This window comes from Phoca vitulina, unplaced genomic scaffold (assembly GCF_004348235.1).
Source record: "Phoca vitulina isolate PV1807 unplaced genomic scaffold, GSC_HSeal_1.0 scaffold36, whole genome shotgun sequence".
NCBI classification, from domain to species: domain Eukaryota; kingdom Metazoa; phylum Chordata; class Mammalia; order Carnivora; family Phocidae; genus Phoca; species Phoca vitulina.
In genome coordinates this window covers 11,485,081-11,504,897 of record NW_022589739.1, presented here as the reverse complement: position 1 = coordinate 11,504,897, position 19,817 = coordinate 11,485,081, and the positions used below count along the sequence as shown (strand labels likewise).

General features: G+C 38.6%; 2 protein-coding genes across 2 annotated transcripts; one reads left to right on the top strand and one right to left on the bottom strand.

Annotated features, from left to right (window-relative positions):
• The first annotated feature begins 7,035 nt into the window (after positions 1–7,035).
• On the top strand, positions 7,036–9,848 carry LOC116646271 (olfactory receptor 51A7-like). The gene is given in 3 exon segments (XM_032426858.1): positions 7,036–7,440; positions 7,442–7,956; positions 9,782–9,848. Coding segments are annotated over 3 exon segments (987 nt in total).
• Positions 9,849–12,895: 3,047 nt separating this feature from the next.
• LOC116646329 (olfactory receptor 51S1) lies at positions 12,896–13,864 on the bottom strand. Its single transcript, XM_032426942.1, has one exon. The coding sequence runs from the start codon at positions 13,862–13,864 to the stop codon at positions 12,896–12,898; it is 969 nt and encodes a 322-aa protein (XP_032282833.1).
• Between the last annotated feature and the right edge of the window lie 5,953 nt (positions 13,865–19,817).

The window sequence follows — 19,817 nt, the reverse complement described above, 5'->3', positions numbered from 1 at the left end:
TCACTATTTACTAGTTATCTCAGAGTAGATAGAAAGCCATTTATGAATGAGTGCTTTGGTAGAATGGGGTAATTGCCCCAAAGGGCCTAGGTATTCTTCCAACAATCTTAAACTAAGTAACTTACAGGTTGTGTGATATTTGCTTAGTTTCCTTGTCAGTGAGTTCATATTAATATCACCTAAATTATGTTTTGTTTTCAAGGTAAAGTGAGATAATGTATGTAAACAACTATTCGTATTTTCAAGTAGTATGAGACCTGAATAAAGTATTCATTCAGACTGCATACAATTCAAAAAGTCCAGATTTAATGTAGGAAACTTTGTTAATAGACCTGTTGTTCTTTTCTGAATGATGTCCAAAAGGCACTTTAATTTTTCTCTTCTTAAAATTCTTGATTAACTCTAAAAATAGTCATTCTATAGAGTGTATCTTACAAGCATATCAATGTAATTCAACATTGGATCATATATAGGTAGTTATTTTGCCCTTTCTTATATCTGATATACATACAAAATGCCATATCAAATGCTCAGGATCAGTTCTTGCTGCTGTTAGCTGAACATTAAAAGTTGGTAATAGCATTACTAACAACCCAGGAATGAAGATTACACAATTTCTCCAAAATTAATCTTAATAAAAGGGAATTCATACTTTTGGCTCATGTTTTATCTCTATCTCTGCCATTATTACTCCATCTGTGGGCCCACTGGATCAGCAGTAGTGTAGCCAAAGCTTGCTGATATTTACATGTAGTTTCTTTCTATCTGATTATTGAGTTTCTCCTCTGAGGTGGGTACTGTTTGATGGATATTAGCATGAGATACAAAGATTTTCACCCTCTGTATCCACTTCAGTATGTATTTCACATACATCTTCTACAGACTTCCTTATCTCTCTTCTTTCAAGTTCGCTAGTTCCATTCACTGACCAACTATCCAAGCCTTTCAGCAAAGTACAGAAGTCCATGTATATCCACATACCTTAGACAACCTCTCTTTCTAAGTTAACAACCAAGGGCATTTTCCATCATGGGAATTTTCCTTCAGCACTCTTTTTTTTTTTAATGGCCACCCATGTGTGAGGCTGTTGTGCCACTGTGTTCTACTTCTGGTTAGTGCCAACTTGCCCACCAATCCATCCGTAAACCAAGCATGAATGTTTTCCTTCTCTTCCAGTAACTTATCAGAACCTTCAGTGAGGCCATGAATGTGAATTAATGGAGAGGCATCTATAATACAGTGATAAGTGTCATGGAATTCTGGGACAACTATTCACAAAATTTATTTGTGCTTACTTTGACTTTGTACTTTGTCTTTCCTACTGTAATGGTTGCAACTTCACAGACGTGGTAACATGAAAGTTTTCCCAGCTCATAAGTGTAATATAACCAATTATATACTTAGGGCTCTGGGGAATAACCACAGGTATGAAAATCATTGTGTTCACTGTGAGATAAAATTTGTCAATAATTCCATTAATCATCTTGCCCCAATAATCTCATACTTTAATCAAAAAAGAGCATGATGACATGTTTTGTTGCCTATTATCAGTGAGAAATGATATCCCATGTCTAATAATCCTCGAGGAATTTGGGTATTTTCCTTTCCTCAATGAACAAGTACGTATGTAAATGGACAGATTTACTTTTTTTAAGTAAATTTTGAGCCTGTGAAGTTACTAAGGTGTCTATTGGTGAAGCTTGCAAAACAATCTGCCCTCTGGGAGTGCCAAGAAAGATGCTAAGTCTCTGAGCTCTGTGTGCCAGACAAGCTTATGACTGCTGGGCACTGCTGGAACTGGGATATGGAGAGAGTACCCTTTATAGGACTATAATACATTTCCATGTGAGGCTCAGGCAGGGGTAGCTCCAGGCTGCCCTTTTGAGAGGAGGGTTGGGTGGCTAGATGGCTAGCCCTGTGCTGCCCCGATTTATATACACATACCCAGGGCTAAGGAGAAGAGGTAGGAGATGTTCCCTCAGCTAGAGTGCTGCTACATACTGTCTGGGCCTTTGGTTATGTCCCTGTTGTCCCAGTGAAGAATGGAGAACAAGCTCAGTGACTAATACTGGAGGAAGCTGTGCACTGCTAGAACTGAGTACTGAAGAAACCACACAGTGCCAAGCAATGGAAAAATAGCATGTTCTGTGGGAGTCCGGCCAACAAAGCACACAGAAACCAGGAAGAGAAAACTCCTCCCTCCAGTGTTCCTCCACTGCCTTCCACTGACAAGTCTTAACATTGTGTCAGTTGACAAAAAGTTATTTACAGAGTCCAACACCATCATCATAGAACAGGCAAAGAGGAATTTGGAGCTGAGAGATGGTAAATAAATAATGAGCCAGTCACCTTTATGGGTGACTATGGACTATTCCTGCAGACCCAACTCTGAAGCCTTATCAAATACATCTCATGATAGTCCATCCAGAAAAATAAGGAGGAAAACATTTATCCATTGGATCTCATTTACCATTGGTCAATGTTTATCCTATGAGTTGTTAGTTCCCCCATTCTTTCTCACATGTATGAATACCAAGTGAATACCTGAGAATGTGTCTTGCCTCAGTGTCAGCCCTGGGGCAAGAAGCAGAGGAGCACAATGCAGGCCTAAGGCAAGAGGTTATCATGTTCTCCCTTTGTGGAGCCAGCCAATGAGTGATGGGTCTGGTAGTTGCAACAACGACTGGACGATAAGGCCAAAAGAAGCTGATTCACGACATAAACTCAAACCCTGATGTTCTCACCAGGAGAGGTTGTAGGTTGACGGAAGGCTGGTTGCCTCCAAGTGAGGTTTGAGCCATCTTTCCGGTTGAACTGAGAAGCCACGCTTGTTCTTTTTTGGTGCAAGCTCTACTTCCCCATTTAATTCCATAAATCAATTAGGGTGGCATACTTATCAACTTCTTTTTCTTTACCTTTTTTTTTTTTTTAACCTCAGAGAAGAGAAATGGTTCAGAAAAAGATTTCCATGGGCCAAGTGTTTTAGAAAGGGTGGAGGTAGCTCCAGGACAATGGGGAAAGTCATACAAGCATATAAAGCACATAGAAGTGGTCTCAGAGAGGGCCGTGAGAGCAACTCCTTTTATAAGGAATATTTGTCATTGTGAAATTCATAGATTTTTACATTGAAATTATAATACTAACAATAAATAAAAAAAGAGGAATAAAGGAAGGGAAGAAATGGAGGAGGAAGGGCTGGGGCAGCAATTTGAATTGGAGAAACAAAAACAGGAAGAGGATAATACATTTTGTTTAATCTTTTACCTAAATTTTCTTAGGTAAATTTGCCTTTTATCTAAATTGAGCCCTGCTAGGGGCAGAGTTCTCACTGCCTTGCTCCCTGAAAAAAACAAAACAAAACAAAATAAAACACCAGTATTTTTTTCTAGTTCCAGTTGCTTTTCCTCCTGGTGACCTTAACGCCATTTCTGGATCTAGAGATGAAGGAATGTTCAGCTCAAAATAATGCAGATGTATGTCAAGGAATTCTGGGAGGATGTAGCATAGACATAATTGAGCCGTATATTTCCGTTACGATCCCAGACAGATGCTGGATTAAGTACATCAAGTGTAAGAATTTTTATTACTATATTTAATGCTCTGACTATAATACATACATACATATATATACATACACATATATATATATATATATATATATCTTAGAATGTGGAAAATCAATTTTCACTATCAAATTATAAGCCTCTTTTCTCTAATTTCCTGCCTGACTTATGCTGATGACTGTAGCTCATCCCCTTTTATATTAACCTGAAGACCAAATGATCATTGTAGGCTTATGTAAATCGGTTCATTTATCTGTTGTTACTTTGTTTCAGGCTGAAGATGTTTAACTAGATCTTCTTTTCTATTCTGTCTCTGAAAATCATATGTCCTCCTAAGTGTACCACCAGAATTATACTTTTTATTTATTTCCAATTTTCAAAGTTGAGGGCTGAATAAAAATTGATACTTCTGACTTCGAGGGTCTAAGATATCAGAATGCTTGTGATTGTGGGCTCTCCTTTCTGTTTTATGAGATTAAATGCCTTCACTGGCCAATAAATGTGAAGGGACTAGATATAAGACAATGAAGAAAGGAGGAGTCAATGATAAATTTGAAAGCTTGTGACCTACCTAAATCCACTCACATTTAGAAAAGTAGATGTTGTGATGACCAAACAGAACATATCTGTGGGCAGAATTCCACATAAGGTCTGTGATAGTCTTAGATTGAGTCTATTAAGGCATACACTTTTGGAGCAATAGGCCACCTTATCAATGTCTGAGACAGGCTCTCCTCAAAGCCTGTACCTGATGTGGGAACAGAATCTTAAGAGTTAATTAAATCTGTGACTGTGAGTCAGAGCCTGCTTTCTGAATTTCTTAGGAGAGCCTGCTATTGACAGACCATGATGAAGTTAGAGAGTCATTGTTCCCAGGGGATTAAGCACCTGTTAATTCTCAGGAGGATATGCTTATGCTAGGAAAGAGTATGAGGGTCTATATAAGAATATGGATTCCCAACATGGTGCTGAAGCAGAGAAGTTACAGAACCTGAAGAATTTGAAACCTTTTCACCCTTGCTCTGGGATAAGGAACCCAGGAACCTGGTAGGTGTCCTAGAGACTCAAATTCAATTTCCCTAAGATTATTTTATGTTTCCTAATGAAAACTCTGAAATTTATAAAGATTAACCTATGCCTTTAAGAAAGCTAGAGGTAAAAATGCTTCATGGGTTGTCTAGCCTAAGGGATCAAACTGCATTTGGGACAACACTGAGAGCTGAAAAGTTTAGGGAACATATGTGGGATGGGGTACATCTTTGTATTTGCATGATGAACACAGTTGAAAAGACAATGTTATCAATAGTAAGTCCTTTCTTTGGTACCTGAGTTAGGTTGGTAGCTTGTCAAAAAGACCTCAGACATGGAATCTTAGAAATGACCATTTTGAGGAGACTTTTGAACAAGAATGGATAAAAAGTGTATTATCACTTTTCTCCCCCTGAATGCCACTCCCCTGACAAGGGCAGAGTGTCAGCTGCACTACTGGGGTTTTTCTGGCCTAGAGCTTTTAAAAGGAGAGCTACCCAAGGTGTGAGTAAGTAATGCTGGCACCAAGAACATGAGCAGGATCAAGCCCAAATACCAGAGATAAGAACCTGAACTGGTCACCAATCTAAAGGGTAGACATTGGACAGCCAAGAGCAATGGCAAAGGAATCCAAGAACAGGGAAAGAAGGGCAAGAACTATGCCCATTCTGAGCTGGGCCAGTAGCAATTGCATGGAAACAATGTGAGTATTTCAAGCACCTACAAATGGCAACTGTGGTATGTGCTTCACGTCAAGGAAATACTCACCACATATGAGAGGCTGAGACAAAATGGGTGCTCAGTACTGAAATATGTTCTCGTCATCTAGCCTCATCACTTCTCCATATGACACACCCCACATACCACAAACTGTCATAGTTCCTATCTTGAGTCAAGTTGAGGCAAAGGTCCTTCAAAATTTTGGCGGCAGAGAGAAGAGCTAGTAACTGTTCTCCCCTTCTTCCTGCTTTCTAGTTCCACCCTTCACCCTGTAATTTCTTCCATCTGGATGCAACTCCCTCTTTCTCTACCCTTGACAAGAAATACTTCTTAACTCCCCACAAAAGGACCAGTGGTTGCCCTTGGCCATTCCCTTCTCACCACTTACTCTGGTCTACTAGCAGGCAGCTCACCTCCTGGAGGATGATAGCTGGTGTCAGAGGTGTCCTTCTTCTGCTCCCTGCTGTGCTCACTCAGACTGCCTCAGGCTACAGTAATGTGCTGGCGAATAGTGGAAATCTCTTGGTGGTTTATGGTTCTGGGAGTGGTGTTGTGTAAGACAATTTGGAGGGGGAAGAATTAAAAGAATATAGAAAAGTACAGAGCATTGCCCTGTGTTTTTGCAATTCTTTTGGGAAAATTGAAAACATCTGTGTATTTGCTTCACGTGTTATTGGCTTTTTAAAAATGAAAAATAAAACATTACTCTTAAATTTGGAGTTCCCTTTGACCCATACTCCATTCCCACCATACTCATTCTACTGTGATTGTTCATGTCTGTGTGCTTGTGCTTGGATGGATAATTTTCTAGTACAGGGGTCAAGAAGCTTTTTCTGGGGGCGCCTGGGTGGCTCAGATGGTTAAACCGCTGCCTTCAGCTCAGGTCATGATTCCAGAGCCCTGGGGTCGAGCCCCGCATCGGGCTCCCTGCTCATGCAGGAAGCCTGCTTCTCCCTCTGCCTGCTGCTCCCCTTGCTTGTGCTCTTTCTCTCTCTCTCTCTCTCTCTGTGTCAAATAAATAAATAAAATCTTAAAAAAAAAAAAAAAGAAACTTTTTCTGTAAATGGCCAGAAAGTAAATCTTTTAAACTTTTCAGGACACATATTTGTCTCTGTCATATATGCTTTTTCTTCTCCTCTTTAAGAACACTCTTTAAAAATATTTTAAAAACTCTCATGGTTGTACAAAAACAAGGCATGGGTTGAATTTGGCTCTGCACATTAGTTTGCTAAACTCTGTGGTAGATCCATTTTATATTTTCACACATAATGTAGCATGAACAATAGTATAAGAGGCCTCCTTTAACTCCTACTACTATAGCATCTCTGACTTGTATGAGTATATGACCAATGACCACATTCAGGATGTTATAGTTTTTCCAGATTGCAATGTACTCCAACTTAGTTTACTTGATGCATAAATCTCAAAAAGTGTAGTTTTAATAAAAAAGTTTATCAAAACACCTTGTTGCTTCCAAGCTATTGAGTTGTTTAGACGTATATCGGGGAAGGAAGATAGACTTGAAGAGTATAAAGTCTCGACTATCATCAAGAACCTGCTTAAATATACTCTGCATTTTTCTTCATATAGAAAAAGTTATATTACATTATTGCTTGATGCCTAAGGATGAGCTATATTTAATTTATTTTATATTTAATTTATTTGTTTGTTGTTAATGTTATTTATCTACCAGGAGCATATAAATGAGAGACCTCTATTTGTGATGTTTGCTTTCAATACCTTGGAATTTGAAATCTCCACCTTCCTGTTGATTGGGATCCCAGGGCTTGAGCATGTGCACATTTGGATCTCCATCCCCATCTGCTTCATGTACCTCCTGGCCATCCTGGACAACTGCACCATCCTATTTGTCATCAGGACAGAGCCTTCCCTGCATGAGCCCATGTGCTATTTCCTCTCCATGCTGACTCTGTCTGACCTGGGCTTGTCTTTCTCTTCTCTTCCGTCCATGCTGAGGATCTTTTTATTTAATGCCATGGAGATTTCTGCTGATGCATGTATTGCCCAGGAATTTTTCATCCATGAATTCACAGACATGGAATCCTCGGTGCTTCTGATCATGTCCTTTGATTGCTTTCTAGCCATTTGCACGCCCCTGAGGTGTAGCCTCCATTCTTACCAGCTCCAGAGTTTTGCATATCGGACTGACATTTGCTATCAAAAGCATTCTACTAGTTCTTTCTCTTCCTTTCACTTTAAAGAAACTCAGGTACTGTAATAAACACCTGTTCTCACACTCCTACTGCCTCCACCAGGATGTCATGAAACTGGCCTGCTCTGACAATAGGGTTAACTTTTACTATGGTCTGTTTGTCGCACTCTGCATGATGTCAGACAGTGTGTTCATTGCGGTTTCCTATGTCTTCATCCTGAAGACTGTATTGGGTATTGCATCCCATGGGGAGAGACTTAAAGCTCTTAATACGTGTGTGTCCCACAGTTGTACTGTGCTCATCTTCTACGTGCCCATCATCACCTTGGCTACCATGCATCGCTTTGCCAAGTATAAATCCCCTTTGGCTATGATTCTGATAGCTGATGCATTCTTGTTGGTACCACCTTTGATGAATCCCATTGTGTATTGTGTAAAAACTCGGCAGATTAGAATAAAAGTCCTGGAAAACTGAGTCTAAAATCTAAATGATGGGGCTGAGGTGGAAGTTCCATTTTCTCTACAATAAATTGTCTTAGGAGCAGGGCAATATTTCTTTCAAAGAGGAGATATTTCCTTTTACTTCATAGTCCTTAAGTTACATTAATTAATTAGTCAATCAATCAATTAATCCCTAAAGGGGATCTAATATACCACAGAGTATCTGCTTTTAAGAAAGAGGAGACCTGCATTTCAGAGAGTAGGTAGGAATCCTTTTGTTATTGTTTGGGGAATTGATGGCCTCTATCTTCAGGTATGAATGAAGAGCAAGGATCCAGAGAAGCTTCTGAGGAAGAACGATGATAAGCGGCCCTAAACTGTGACTGGTGGAGCTCTACAAGATTCTGGAGCCATTTAACATCTTTGTATTTGCTTTCCTTATTTGATTCTTTTTTTGATTTACATTAAGCCCTTAATGTGTCTAAGTTGGTTTAAATATGTTCTTTTCCTTGTTACTCAGAGTGTGGTACAATGCTCAACAGCATAAGCATCACCTGGAAAGTAACTAGAATTGCAGAATCTCATGCCCTGCTGCAAGCCTATTAAATGAGAATCTGCATTTTACCAAGATCTTAGATGACTGGTATGGACATTAATGTTTGGGAAAGAAAACTTGTGGGGAACAATGTGAAAGGGGAACCTAGAGAGTATGTTTTCTGCCGATGCCAAATTGGGGGGAAATTGTAGGAGGAAATTACCAGTGGTCATTGGCATTTGGCAGCATTTCTAGTAAAGGTAAGGGGCTGAGTCCTTGGGGCACAATCGATGGAGACCCAGAGACGTCTCTCATATCATACGTATTATCTCTCTCACTTACTACATTATGAATTTCCACAAGGAAAGGGTTGTGAGTTATTCAACTTTAAAAGTCTCCTCACAATAAAATACCTTGTTCAGAATATGTGATTGGTAGATGTATATCAGTTTGAACTAAATGAATAGTCCGAAGTTTTGCTGGGGTGGAGATTCAGGGGTGAATCAGGGCGGTCATCACCTAGACTCAACTTACCTCTGCACTCTCTGCACCTCTTACCAGAAGCTAACATTGACAGGGAATATAAGGGCCCTTTGTGAGAGACAGAGAATTTAGGGCAGCCCATAATACCATTAGGTACCAATAACTGTCAAGCCACAACACAGAATCTGCACCACTGTGGCCAAACAGACATCCAAACAACTTTCTTATCTGAGCCTACCTGGACTCACCTGTCACTTCCTGGTGTTGTAAATGGAGCCAGATTAGAGTGCTTCAAGGACATCCTAATGAGAAAGTGTCAACAAAGACGCTTTAGGAGCTATGAAGATATGCCATCTTTATTTAAGGGATCAGAGTCCAGGATTACTGCTAATCAATAGGATATAATGTAGCTCCAGACTGGGGATTTAGAAGCCAACCTATAGAAAAAGAGTAAAAAGGCCCTATCAGGGATAACATGTTCTCTAAACCTTCTATTGTGATAACTTAGTCCTGTCAGGGAGGTGGCCAGAGGAGTAAATAGGCTCAAGACTCAGCCAGGAAACCAGTCCTCTGGTTTCAGCTCTGCCATTTCCTGGCTATGTGGTCTTGAGGAAATTACTTTCTATGTGTTGTGTATTATGATAGATTTCATATGTGTTTTGAAATTAAAAAAAATTCCTTCTTTCTGCATTATATGGATAACTATGTTAATCTTTTTAAAAGCCCTAAAATCCAAATGTGGTCTTCAGACAAACGTGTTTAGACAAGATAGCATTTAGATGAGTTCATATTAAAATAGATTTACAAGTTATCTTAAAAGTAGGAAGGTATGGTAATACTAGGTCTACATTCCCACATGGAAATAGTAGGAACCCACTGGAAAGTCCCCATCATCACAGTCTGAGGACGGGCTTGCTCCACTTATTACTATTATTACCTTGTTCTTCTAGGTATTTGAACTTATGATCCCTGTTATGAATTCTTAATTGCTTACTCATTCTTTCTTTCACACACACACACACACACACACACACACACACACACACATTCTGGCTACAGGTCTGAAGTCTTTGTTTAGCTTTGTTTAGCAATGGGACCAACCCAGAGATCTGAATTTTGCACTGCTCTTCCTGGTTTTCAGTTTCCACCAACTCCCCTGTATCACTGTTACATTTTGTTTACAATTGTAAACATTCCTGTTAATACCTCTATTCCCCTGTGTGAACATTTTCCCTCAAATCTGTCAGGTGAGTTGCAGAAAGAACAGTGTCCCCTGACTGGCCAAGAGTGGTAATACCAACTATTGGACACTTGAAGACTGACACGATTGAGTGGATGTGTCTGTGGCCAGGAGAGAGTGTTAAAGAGAGAGAGTTCTGTGTTGCCCTGCACTAGTAAACAGATGGAGGCCACCAGCGGTGTTCGGTTTAGTTTGTCTCCTGCTGACTTACAAAGGTCCATGCAAAAGTGCTTTCAGCGGATCCCCAAGTTGAAGTTTTCCTTCAATAAAATGAGGTGTTATGAGCTGAAAGAATCTTCCAGCTGTAAAGTTCTTTATTCACATTGAGTATGCATATAAGGTTTAAATATAATTATTTTTAATTTCATTAATTCCAAATAACTACCATTTATTGAATATCTCTTATGTTCAGACACCTTGATAAAGGGACTTGATTTTGAGGCGCCTGGGTAGCTCAGTCAGTTAAGCGTCTGCCTTTGGCTCAGGTCATGATCCTGGGGTCCTGGGATTGAGCTCCCAGTCAGGCTCCCTGCTCAGTGCGGAGTCTGCTTCTCCCTCTCCCTCTCCCTCCCTCTGCTCCTCTCCCCCAGTGTGTGCATGCTCTCTCTCTCAAATAAATAAATAAAGTCTTTTTTTAAAAAAGGGACTTGATTTCATGCAGTCCTTATTATAGCTATTTTGTAAACATAAGAACAACATTTGACAAATTGCACAGGAAGTAGTGAAATGAGAATTCAAAACCAGGCCAGTGTGACTTCCAACTCTTTCCATCACTCTACTCTCAATAAATAAATGAGAAACTGGAGGTGGGAAGAAAGGATAAACTTTGGGAAAAGCAGGGTTTCTCAGAGACCTCATTCCTGTTGCCTCAAGACTAGACTGTTTCTGTTCAGCAATTTAAAAAGAATATTTTGTAGCAGGGGCTTTGGACTAAGCAATTTGAAATAAATGCTGGCTTTGCAACTCATTTTATATACTTCAAGCATTCTTAAATTCTCAGTCTCAGTATTCTCATTTGTGAAATGGAGAGACTAATTATCTAATTTAATAAGAGGGTATATAATATGCTTTGCAGAGAAGCTTGGTATAAGATGAGGATATAATTGTTCCTGCCTTCCTGGAATATATCCTGATATATCATTGTGTGTTCTTGTTTTGGCACTAGGTAGATTCAGTTTGCTACTTTTCATTTAAAATGGCTTCTTCTATAATCACAAGAGAACAAGGATGTTTCAATATCGGAAATTGAACAACACATTAAAGCAGACAATTACGGGGCACCTGGGTGGCTCAGTCTGTTAAGATGCTGGCTCTTGGTTTTGCTCAGGTCATGATATCAGGGTCCTGGAATTGAGCCCCGGATCGAGCTCTGTTCTTAGTGGGGAGTCTGCTTGGGACTGTCTCTCTCCCTCTCCTTCTGCCCCTCCCCCAACTCATGTGTGTGCTCTCTCTCTCTCAAATAAATAAATCTTTTTTTTAAAAAAGAAGACAACTATAGTTATATTAGTGGGTGCTGAGAAAGCACTTAATAGGATTGATCAAATAAGCTTATTAAAAATCAATAAAATTTGGAATCAATAAATCAATAAAATTGGAATACACATATATTATTTAAATATTAAAAGTTTACCCAAAGATCAAGCAGCCAACCATTGTTCTAACAGGTGAAACATTAATGCCACTTCTGTAAAAATAAAAAACAAGATTTGAATGTTCATTTTCACTCTTAATCTTTCATAATGGGTTGGGGATTTCATAAATTAAATAAAGTAAAATGGAATAAGTTGTGTGAATAGTAGGGAAACATTACCAATCACCCATTTTTACTTATATATGCTAAATACAAATAAAATCCAGAAATAAAATCTATAATTTACATGATAATTTGGTAAAATAGATATTAATGCAAGATTAAAATGTTATTTCTCAATCTAGCATTATGTGTGTGGAAATAGAAATAGGGAAATACTTTATTTATAAAAGCAACAAAATACATTTTAAAACTATAGAAATAAATTTAATGCAAATAATTTTATTGACAAATTTTAAAAAGGTGTTAATAAGTGAACATCTATCATATATTCTTGGATGTGAATGCTTATCATCATAAATGTTGATTCTCTTACATTTAATCTGTACAAATAATGTAGTTCTTGTTAGGATTCCAAAGCTTGTGTTTGTTTTATGAGAGGGAGATCACTTTATGCCATATTAGCTAAGTCAGACTATGAGGCTACACTAATAGATCAGTGATAAGTGATTATATACATGACACATATATATAAAATCCATGAAAAGGTCTGTAAAACAATGTACACACACATGTAGAGTGCCATCGAATGTTTCTGTCTTCTCATTTCTCTGCTGTGTAGCTGTTTAACTCCTCCAGTTTCCTCAGTTATTGGGGTATAGACGTGGTGGGGAAATTAACAAAAACAGAACAACAACAGACGCATACTTGGAAGGTTGTGACAGCACCTAGATCCTGGCCTCTCTATGCCATGGATCAGTAACTGTGGGTTGACCACTGCCATTCTCTGGAGCTTGTAAGCTTTCTTTAATATGCACATGCACACTTGCAAGGACAGGCATCCATGTATATGTGCTTATGTGTGCCTGAGTGACCATTTCATGCATGGTGAACTGAGTTCTTATCATGAAAGCCTTTGTACCAGGTGGCCCTGAGCTACCAAATGTGGAGGGCATCCTCCTCATTGAGCACAACCCACCTTCTTGGGCTGTAACCTCTTGAGTATTCTCTCTCTAATCTCCTTCATCTTGACGCTATAGAGAATAGGGTTTATCAGTGGAGGAAGCAGGAAGTGGACATAGGAGAGAAGAGTATGGGCAGGCTGAGGTCCTGGCACCCTGAGACGGTCAATGAGGGCCAGGAGGATCATGGGCATGTAGAAGAGGAGCACAGCAGAGAGGTGGGCAGCACAGGTTTGACCAGCCTTCCAGCGCTCCTCGCTGGATCCCAAACCTTGCAACACCCTGCCAATGAGGCCATAGGAGAAGAAAATAAGCAGGGGGTCCAATCCCATGGCTGACAGAACCACAAAGAGGCTGTAGACTGCACTCCAAGCTCCCGGGCAGGCCAAATGGGCTATATCTGGGTGCAAGCAGTAAGAATGGGTCAGAACCTGTGGGTGGCAGTAGGACATGTGGGCCAGGAGGAATGGCAGGGGCAGGTGGAGACCCAGACATCGGAAAGCGATAGCCAGGCCAATATTGCTAATGACATCATTGGTGAGGAGCGTTGGGTAGTGGAGAGGGCGGCAGATGGCTAGTGCTCGATCTAAGGCCATGGCGAGCAAAACAGAGGACTCCATGACAGAAAAGACGTGGACAAAGAACATCTGGAGGAGGCAAGCTGAGGCAGGGACAGCATGAACACCAGCAAAGGCAAGACCCAGCAGGGTCGGCATCAGGGCTGTGGCCAAGCCAACATCAGACACACTCAGCAGGAAGAGGAAGAAGTACATTGGGCGGTGCAAGGTGGGATCCAGGGCAATGACGCAGAGGATAGTACCATTTCCCAGGGCAGAAAGAAGGTAGATGGTGATGAGTGGTATTGTCCACCAGGAGGGTACAGCTGACAGACCTGGCATGCCCACCAACAAGAAGGTGGGGGCCATTGAAGTGTTACTGGGGGCTGCCTGGTTGGGGAATGTTGACATAGTTCTGGATCCCACTTTGAATTCTGGAACCTGAAAACTGATTGGAAAGATTTACTTAGTATTTTGACACATTTGCATAATGCAATCTAAAACAACCTGCCTCCTCCTTCCCCAGCCCCCAGCACACACGCTTACACATTCCCTTCCCCGAATACACATACATTCTAATATCTATGCCATACTCATCTCTTGTCTTGGAAATTTTTCTAAAGCTGTCTTTAAATCTGTTTCTCTCCCTAAATCGTTGCCCCACTTTCCTTTAACCCTGCCTTTTCTTGTAGCTTTTTCCTAACTAATGTCCCGCTGTCAATGGTAAACACCTGCGAGGGGGTCTATACTCCTATAAATATCTTTTCTGCTCCCCTCAACCCCAGACATTCTGACTTCATGCTGCCTTAACACACTCACATTTCAGTGAACTTTAAGTGCTCTCATCAAAGTCACCAGTTACCCCTTTAGTACTAAATCAAGGGGCACTCATATTTTCTAAACTAATGTATTTCTCAATGAGCTTTGGCTGTTATAAATCCAGTTTCTCCTTTTCTTTTTAATTCTACCTCTCAGAAGTTAACTGCTCAGTTCATCTTGCTGTGTCCTGTCCAAGGTATATCTTGGCATTTTTGAGGGATCTTTATTTGGGTCTTTTCTTTTTCTTCAGTGGTCTTATCTACTCTCATGACTTTAACTAAACTCTGTAAATTGATGAATCACAAATATATCCCCCTAGATCATTCTATGTTCATCTCACCCTGGAAATCTCTACCCTTATGTCCCATTTATCTTTATTTTATTTTATTTTATTATTTTATTAATTTAATTTAATTTTATTTTATTTATTTGAGAGAGTGAGAGAGAGAGCACGAGCTGGGGAAGGAGCAGAGGGAGAGGGAGAGGACGAAGGAGAGGGAGAGGACGAAGGAGAGGGAGAAGCAGACTCCCTGCTGAGCAGGGAGCCTGAAGTGGGGCTCCATCCCAGGACCCTGGGATCATGTTCTGAGCCAAAGGCAGATGCTTAACCAACTGAGCCACCCAGGTGCTCCTGTCCCATTTATTTTAAATTCAAATAATTCAGAACAGGTCTTCACAAAAGCTTCTTAAAACCTCTTCCAGTTTCCTCAATTAGTAGGAGACAGTGTTAGGGAAATTACAACAATGACAAAAGAAAAAAAGAAAAAAGGGAACATATCTTTTTTTTTTTTTTTTTTTTTTTAAAGATTTTATTTATTTATTTATTAGAGAGCGAGCGAGAGAGAAACAGCATGAGAGGGGGGAGGGTCAGAGGGAGAAGCAGGCTCCCCGCCGAGCCGGGAGCCCGATGTGGGGCTCGATCCCAGGACTCCGGGATCATGACCTGAGCCGAAGGCAGTCGCTCAACCGACTGAGCCACCCAGGCGCCCAAAAGGGAACATATCTTGATTCTCAAAGTCAGTTGGTGATATCACCACTCACCAATTTCCGAAAATAAAAGTTCCACAATTAACCTCATTTCAAATATAATGTCCAAATATTTTTCCTAATTTCAACAAGAAGGACTGAACACACACTATAGTCTTATCTCCTTCCCTCAGTCAAATGCCCAAAAAAGTTAGAACTGAAATTCCAGACAAAAGGACCATGAAATTGTGATATGGGGAAAAGAAAAACAAAAAAAATGCTAAGTTATGTTCTTAGGGGAATAATATGGATGTAAATTAACTCTAAATATTTATTATGAAATTCTAAATGTATATATCCTAAAAATATGAAGTTAAATATTTTAAAAATAAGTGTAAAACTTTCAAACTATAAAGGAAAATAAATGAAATAAAGATCTTAATCAATCTAATAGAAAACATTAAAAAAGGAATGAATAGAGGTGCCTGGGTGGCTTAGTCAGTTAAGCATCTGACTCTTGGTTTTTGGCTCGGGTCACTATCTCAGGGTCATGAGATCGAGCCCCTTGTAGGCATGGAGCCTGCTTAAGATTCTCTCTCTCCTTCTCCCTCTGCCCCTCACCCCTTAAAAAAAATGGAATGAGTAGGAACAAGATATTCATTTGTAGCGTGATTGAGTGAGGTGGTTGAAAAATCCTCTCCCGAAAAGCGACTGCAAAACTGGTAAAACTGTCAACACCATTTTAACACCCTGAAAATCCATCAAAAACATAAGCCCATTCATGAAAACTACAGAACTTTGGGAAATAACTCCCATGTTGTTGCCATTCTGGCCTGGGGCTGCCCTCATTTTCCCCACTGCCTCCAGTCCTGTCGGCAGTGGTAAAACAGGGAATGCTGACAGCTTTGCTCCAGGGGCCTGAGCTGGCTTCTCTGATCTGGAGCTTGTGTGGCGCTGCTGGGGGCAGCCCAGTAGGAAGGGCCTGAGGCTCTGCTACCCTGAGGTTGTGGCCTTCTCTGGGGTGAGCCATGGATCAGCGCACTAGCTGGGTATTTCACAGGGAATTCTGGCAAAGTGGCAGATGGATTTCCAACCGTAACAATGGTTACAAAGTAAAAGGACTAAACACTCCTCACAAAAAGTAGACACTGTTAGACAGAATAAAAAAAGCAAGGGATAACTATATTCTGTACACAGGAGTCATATTGTAGATGCCAAGATATGTAAGTTGAAAGTAAAAAGATGAAAAATCATATACCACACAAACAACTATAAGATAGCTAGAGTGGCTATACTAGTACCAGATGAAAAAGGGTTCAAGACAGGAAATAGTATGAGACAAAGATATTTCATAATATTGGAAAGATGGACATTTATAAATGCATATACAATAACACTAGATCTCTAAAATACATGAAACAAAACTGAAAAAATTGAAAGAAGAAATAAATGATTCAACAGTAACAGTTGGAGATTTCGATATCCCATTCTCATTAATTAGACAATTAGACAGAAAATCGGGAAAGAAACAGAAATCTTGAACAACATTATGAATCAAAAATGACATTTATAGAATACACAACATTGTGTATAATAGACTATAGTCTGGGTGACAAAATAAGCCTCAATAAACTTTTAAACAGTAAATCATACAAAGGATGTTTCTGGGTACAATGGAACTAAATTAGAGATCTATAATAGTAAGAAATCTGGACTTTAAGCAACATGCTTTTAAATAATCATTGGTTAAAGAAGAAATAGCCAGGGCAATTAAAAACTATTTTGAATTACATAAAAAAGAAAACAGAACATACCAAAACTATGGTGTACAGTTAGAGCAGTGCTTTGAGAGAGATTTATAAGTTAGTATGTCTAGATCAGAAAAGAAGTTTTCAAATCAATAACCTGAGCTTCTGCCTTAAGTAGTTGTAACACAAAGAACAATCAAAACCCAAAGCAGGTACAGGTGAAGTAATTAAAGATCAACAAAATGGAAAATTGAAAACAACAGAGAAAATCAATAAAACCAAAATTTGTTCTTTGAATAGAACAAAATTGAAAACTCTTAGTAACCCTTACAAAGAAAATAAGAGAAAAGATATAAATTATCAAGGTCAGGAATAAAATAAGGAACATCACAGCTGACCTTACAGAAATCAAAATGATAATAAGGGTATATTATAAACAACTATATGCCAACAAATAGATTAAGTGAAAAAAATTCCTAGGAAGACATAAATTACCAAACTGACTTAAGAATAAATAAGAACCCTGAACAGACCTATAACAGATAAAGAAATTCAATTAATAATTTAAAATTTTTCTACAAAGAAACCCCAGGCTCAGGTGGCTTCATTGGTGAATTACATAAAAAATCAACATAAGAACTAATACTAAATGTTTCTCAAGGTTTGGGTTTTTTTTTTTTTTAAATAGGGGAGAGTTTTTTAAAATCCAACTCATTCTAGTCCCCATGGTGGGATTAGTGATTTTATAAGGAGATGAAGGACCAGAGAGCTCTCTCTGCCAGATGAGGATAGAGTAAGAAATTGTCCTTCTGCAAGATAGGAAAAGGGTTCTGACCAGGAATAAATTAGCTGGAATCTAAAATTTGGACGCCCCAGACTTCAGGCTCTGAGTAATAAATTTATCTTGTTAAAAGTATATATATATATACATAAAAAATCCAACTCATGCTAGGAGGATAGTGGGACCTTGATTCTAAAGCTAGACAAGGACATCACAGAAAACTACAGACAAATATCTCTGAAGTGAATAGAGATACAAAGTATTAACATAATAGCAAATCAAATTCAGCAACATGTAAAAAGAATTATATACTTTGATTAAGTGAGATTTATCCCATAAGGGCAATGTTGGTTTTACATTTCAAAATCAGTTGCTATAATATGCCATATTAATGGAATAAAGACCCAAAACTTCATAGTTATCTCAATAGACATAGAAAAAGAATTCATCAAAATCCTATAATCATTCATGATAAAAATTCTTCACAAAATAGAAATAGAAAGGAACTCCTCAATCTGGTAAAGGACATCTGTGAATAAACCTACAGCTAACATCATACTTGACTGTAAGATTTAGAATGAAGAAAAGTTATTTGCTTTTGTCACTTCTATTCAACATTGTACTGAAGATTCTAGGTAATGCATGAAAGAAAACAAATTAAAATGTCCACTTTGGTAAGGAAGTTATAAAATGATTGTTAATCACGACGGCATGAAACTCTATGTAGAAAATTCCAAGGAATCCATCAACAAATTACTAAAACTAATCAATGAGTTTCACAAGGCCACTGGATACAAAGTCAAGATAGAAATATCAATTGTATGTTTATAAATATCAGTGAACCATCTGAGAATAAAATTAAGAAAATAATTTTATTCACAGTAGCATCAAAAATTTTAAAATAGATAAGGGAAAGAATGGAACAGAGTGTCTCAGAATGGGACAACATTTGCAACTTACACTACTGAAAAAGTTTAAAAGTGGAATATTTAAGGAACTACAAATAAATAAAACAGAGATGGGCAATCTGATGTAAAATCTAGCAAAATATGAGGTGTGATTTTATATAAGAATATATATATATATATATATATATATATATATATATATATATCCATATATATATATGGTGCCTGAGTGGCTCAGTCAGTTAAGCGTCTGCCTTCAGCTCAGGTCATGATTCCAGGGTCCTGGGATCCAGTCCCTTGACGGCAAGGGAATACATATTTACAAAATGACAAAACATTTTTTACCTGTCATGTGGGATAAAATCATAAAATTTAATAAAATTATATGCTGGAAAAGATATTAAAACTGCTCTTAATCAAGGCTGTCAGTTATAAAATTTTGTAGCTCTTTTGGGAGCAATTTGGTACATTTCATCAAAATAAGAAATACTTGGCAATTCTAGTTCTTGATCTATCAGACAGAAAAACCGTATGCATGAAGAGGCATAAAATATTTTTGTTTGCAAGAGGAGAACATAAGTAGAATAGAGTTCTTCATAATTCTCATATTAATTCTGATAACTAATTAATCAGAGAAATGGTCATGGTGCATAGTAGTCTCAATGGTTAAGAAAGAAAATATATTGTTGAGTTTAAAATATGCATAATGATTTATCTATTATGGTAGCATATATGTTTTAAAAGGCTCCTAATGCTATCCCTCAGATAGCTACATTTGTATATAAGTGCCTAGAAGTCCTGGACAGATTTGATTTGATTAAAGTAGTAATGGCTGGAGCAAGGGGACTAATTGATTTGATTAAAGTAGTAATGGCTGGAGCAAGGGGACTAATATTGAATTGAAGATAGGATTCAAAGATGACTTTGGCCTTAACCCCAACACTATTTTTTCTTGGAAAGACATATTCTCATACCAAATGAGTAACTATAAATTACTTAGTATAACTCCATTGTCTCATCTCAAACTTTTCTTCTGTATCCACTTTTACTCATCAACAGGGTTTTGGGTTTTGCTAAGGTTTCCCTGCTGCCAGTTCTTCTGCCTTCCAAATCTTCCTCCACGTAGGTGTCACAGTGTTATT

Coding starts and splice junctions, on each gene's coding strand:
- LOC116646329 (XM_032426942.1), bottom strand. CDS start 13,864: ATGTCAACATTCCCCAACCAGGCAGCCCCCAGTAACACTTCAATGGCC.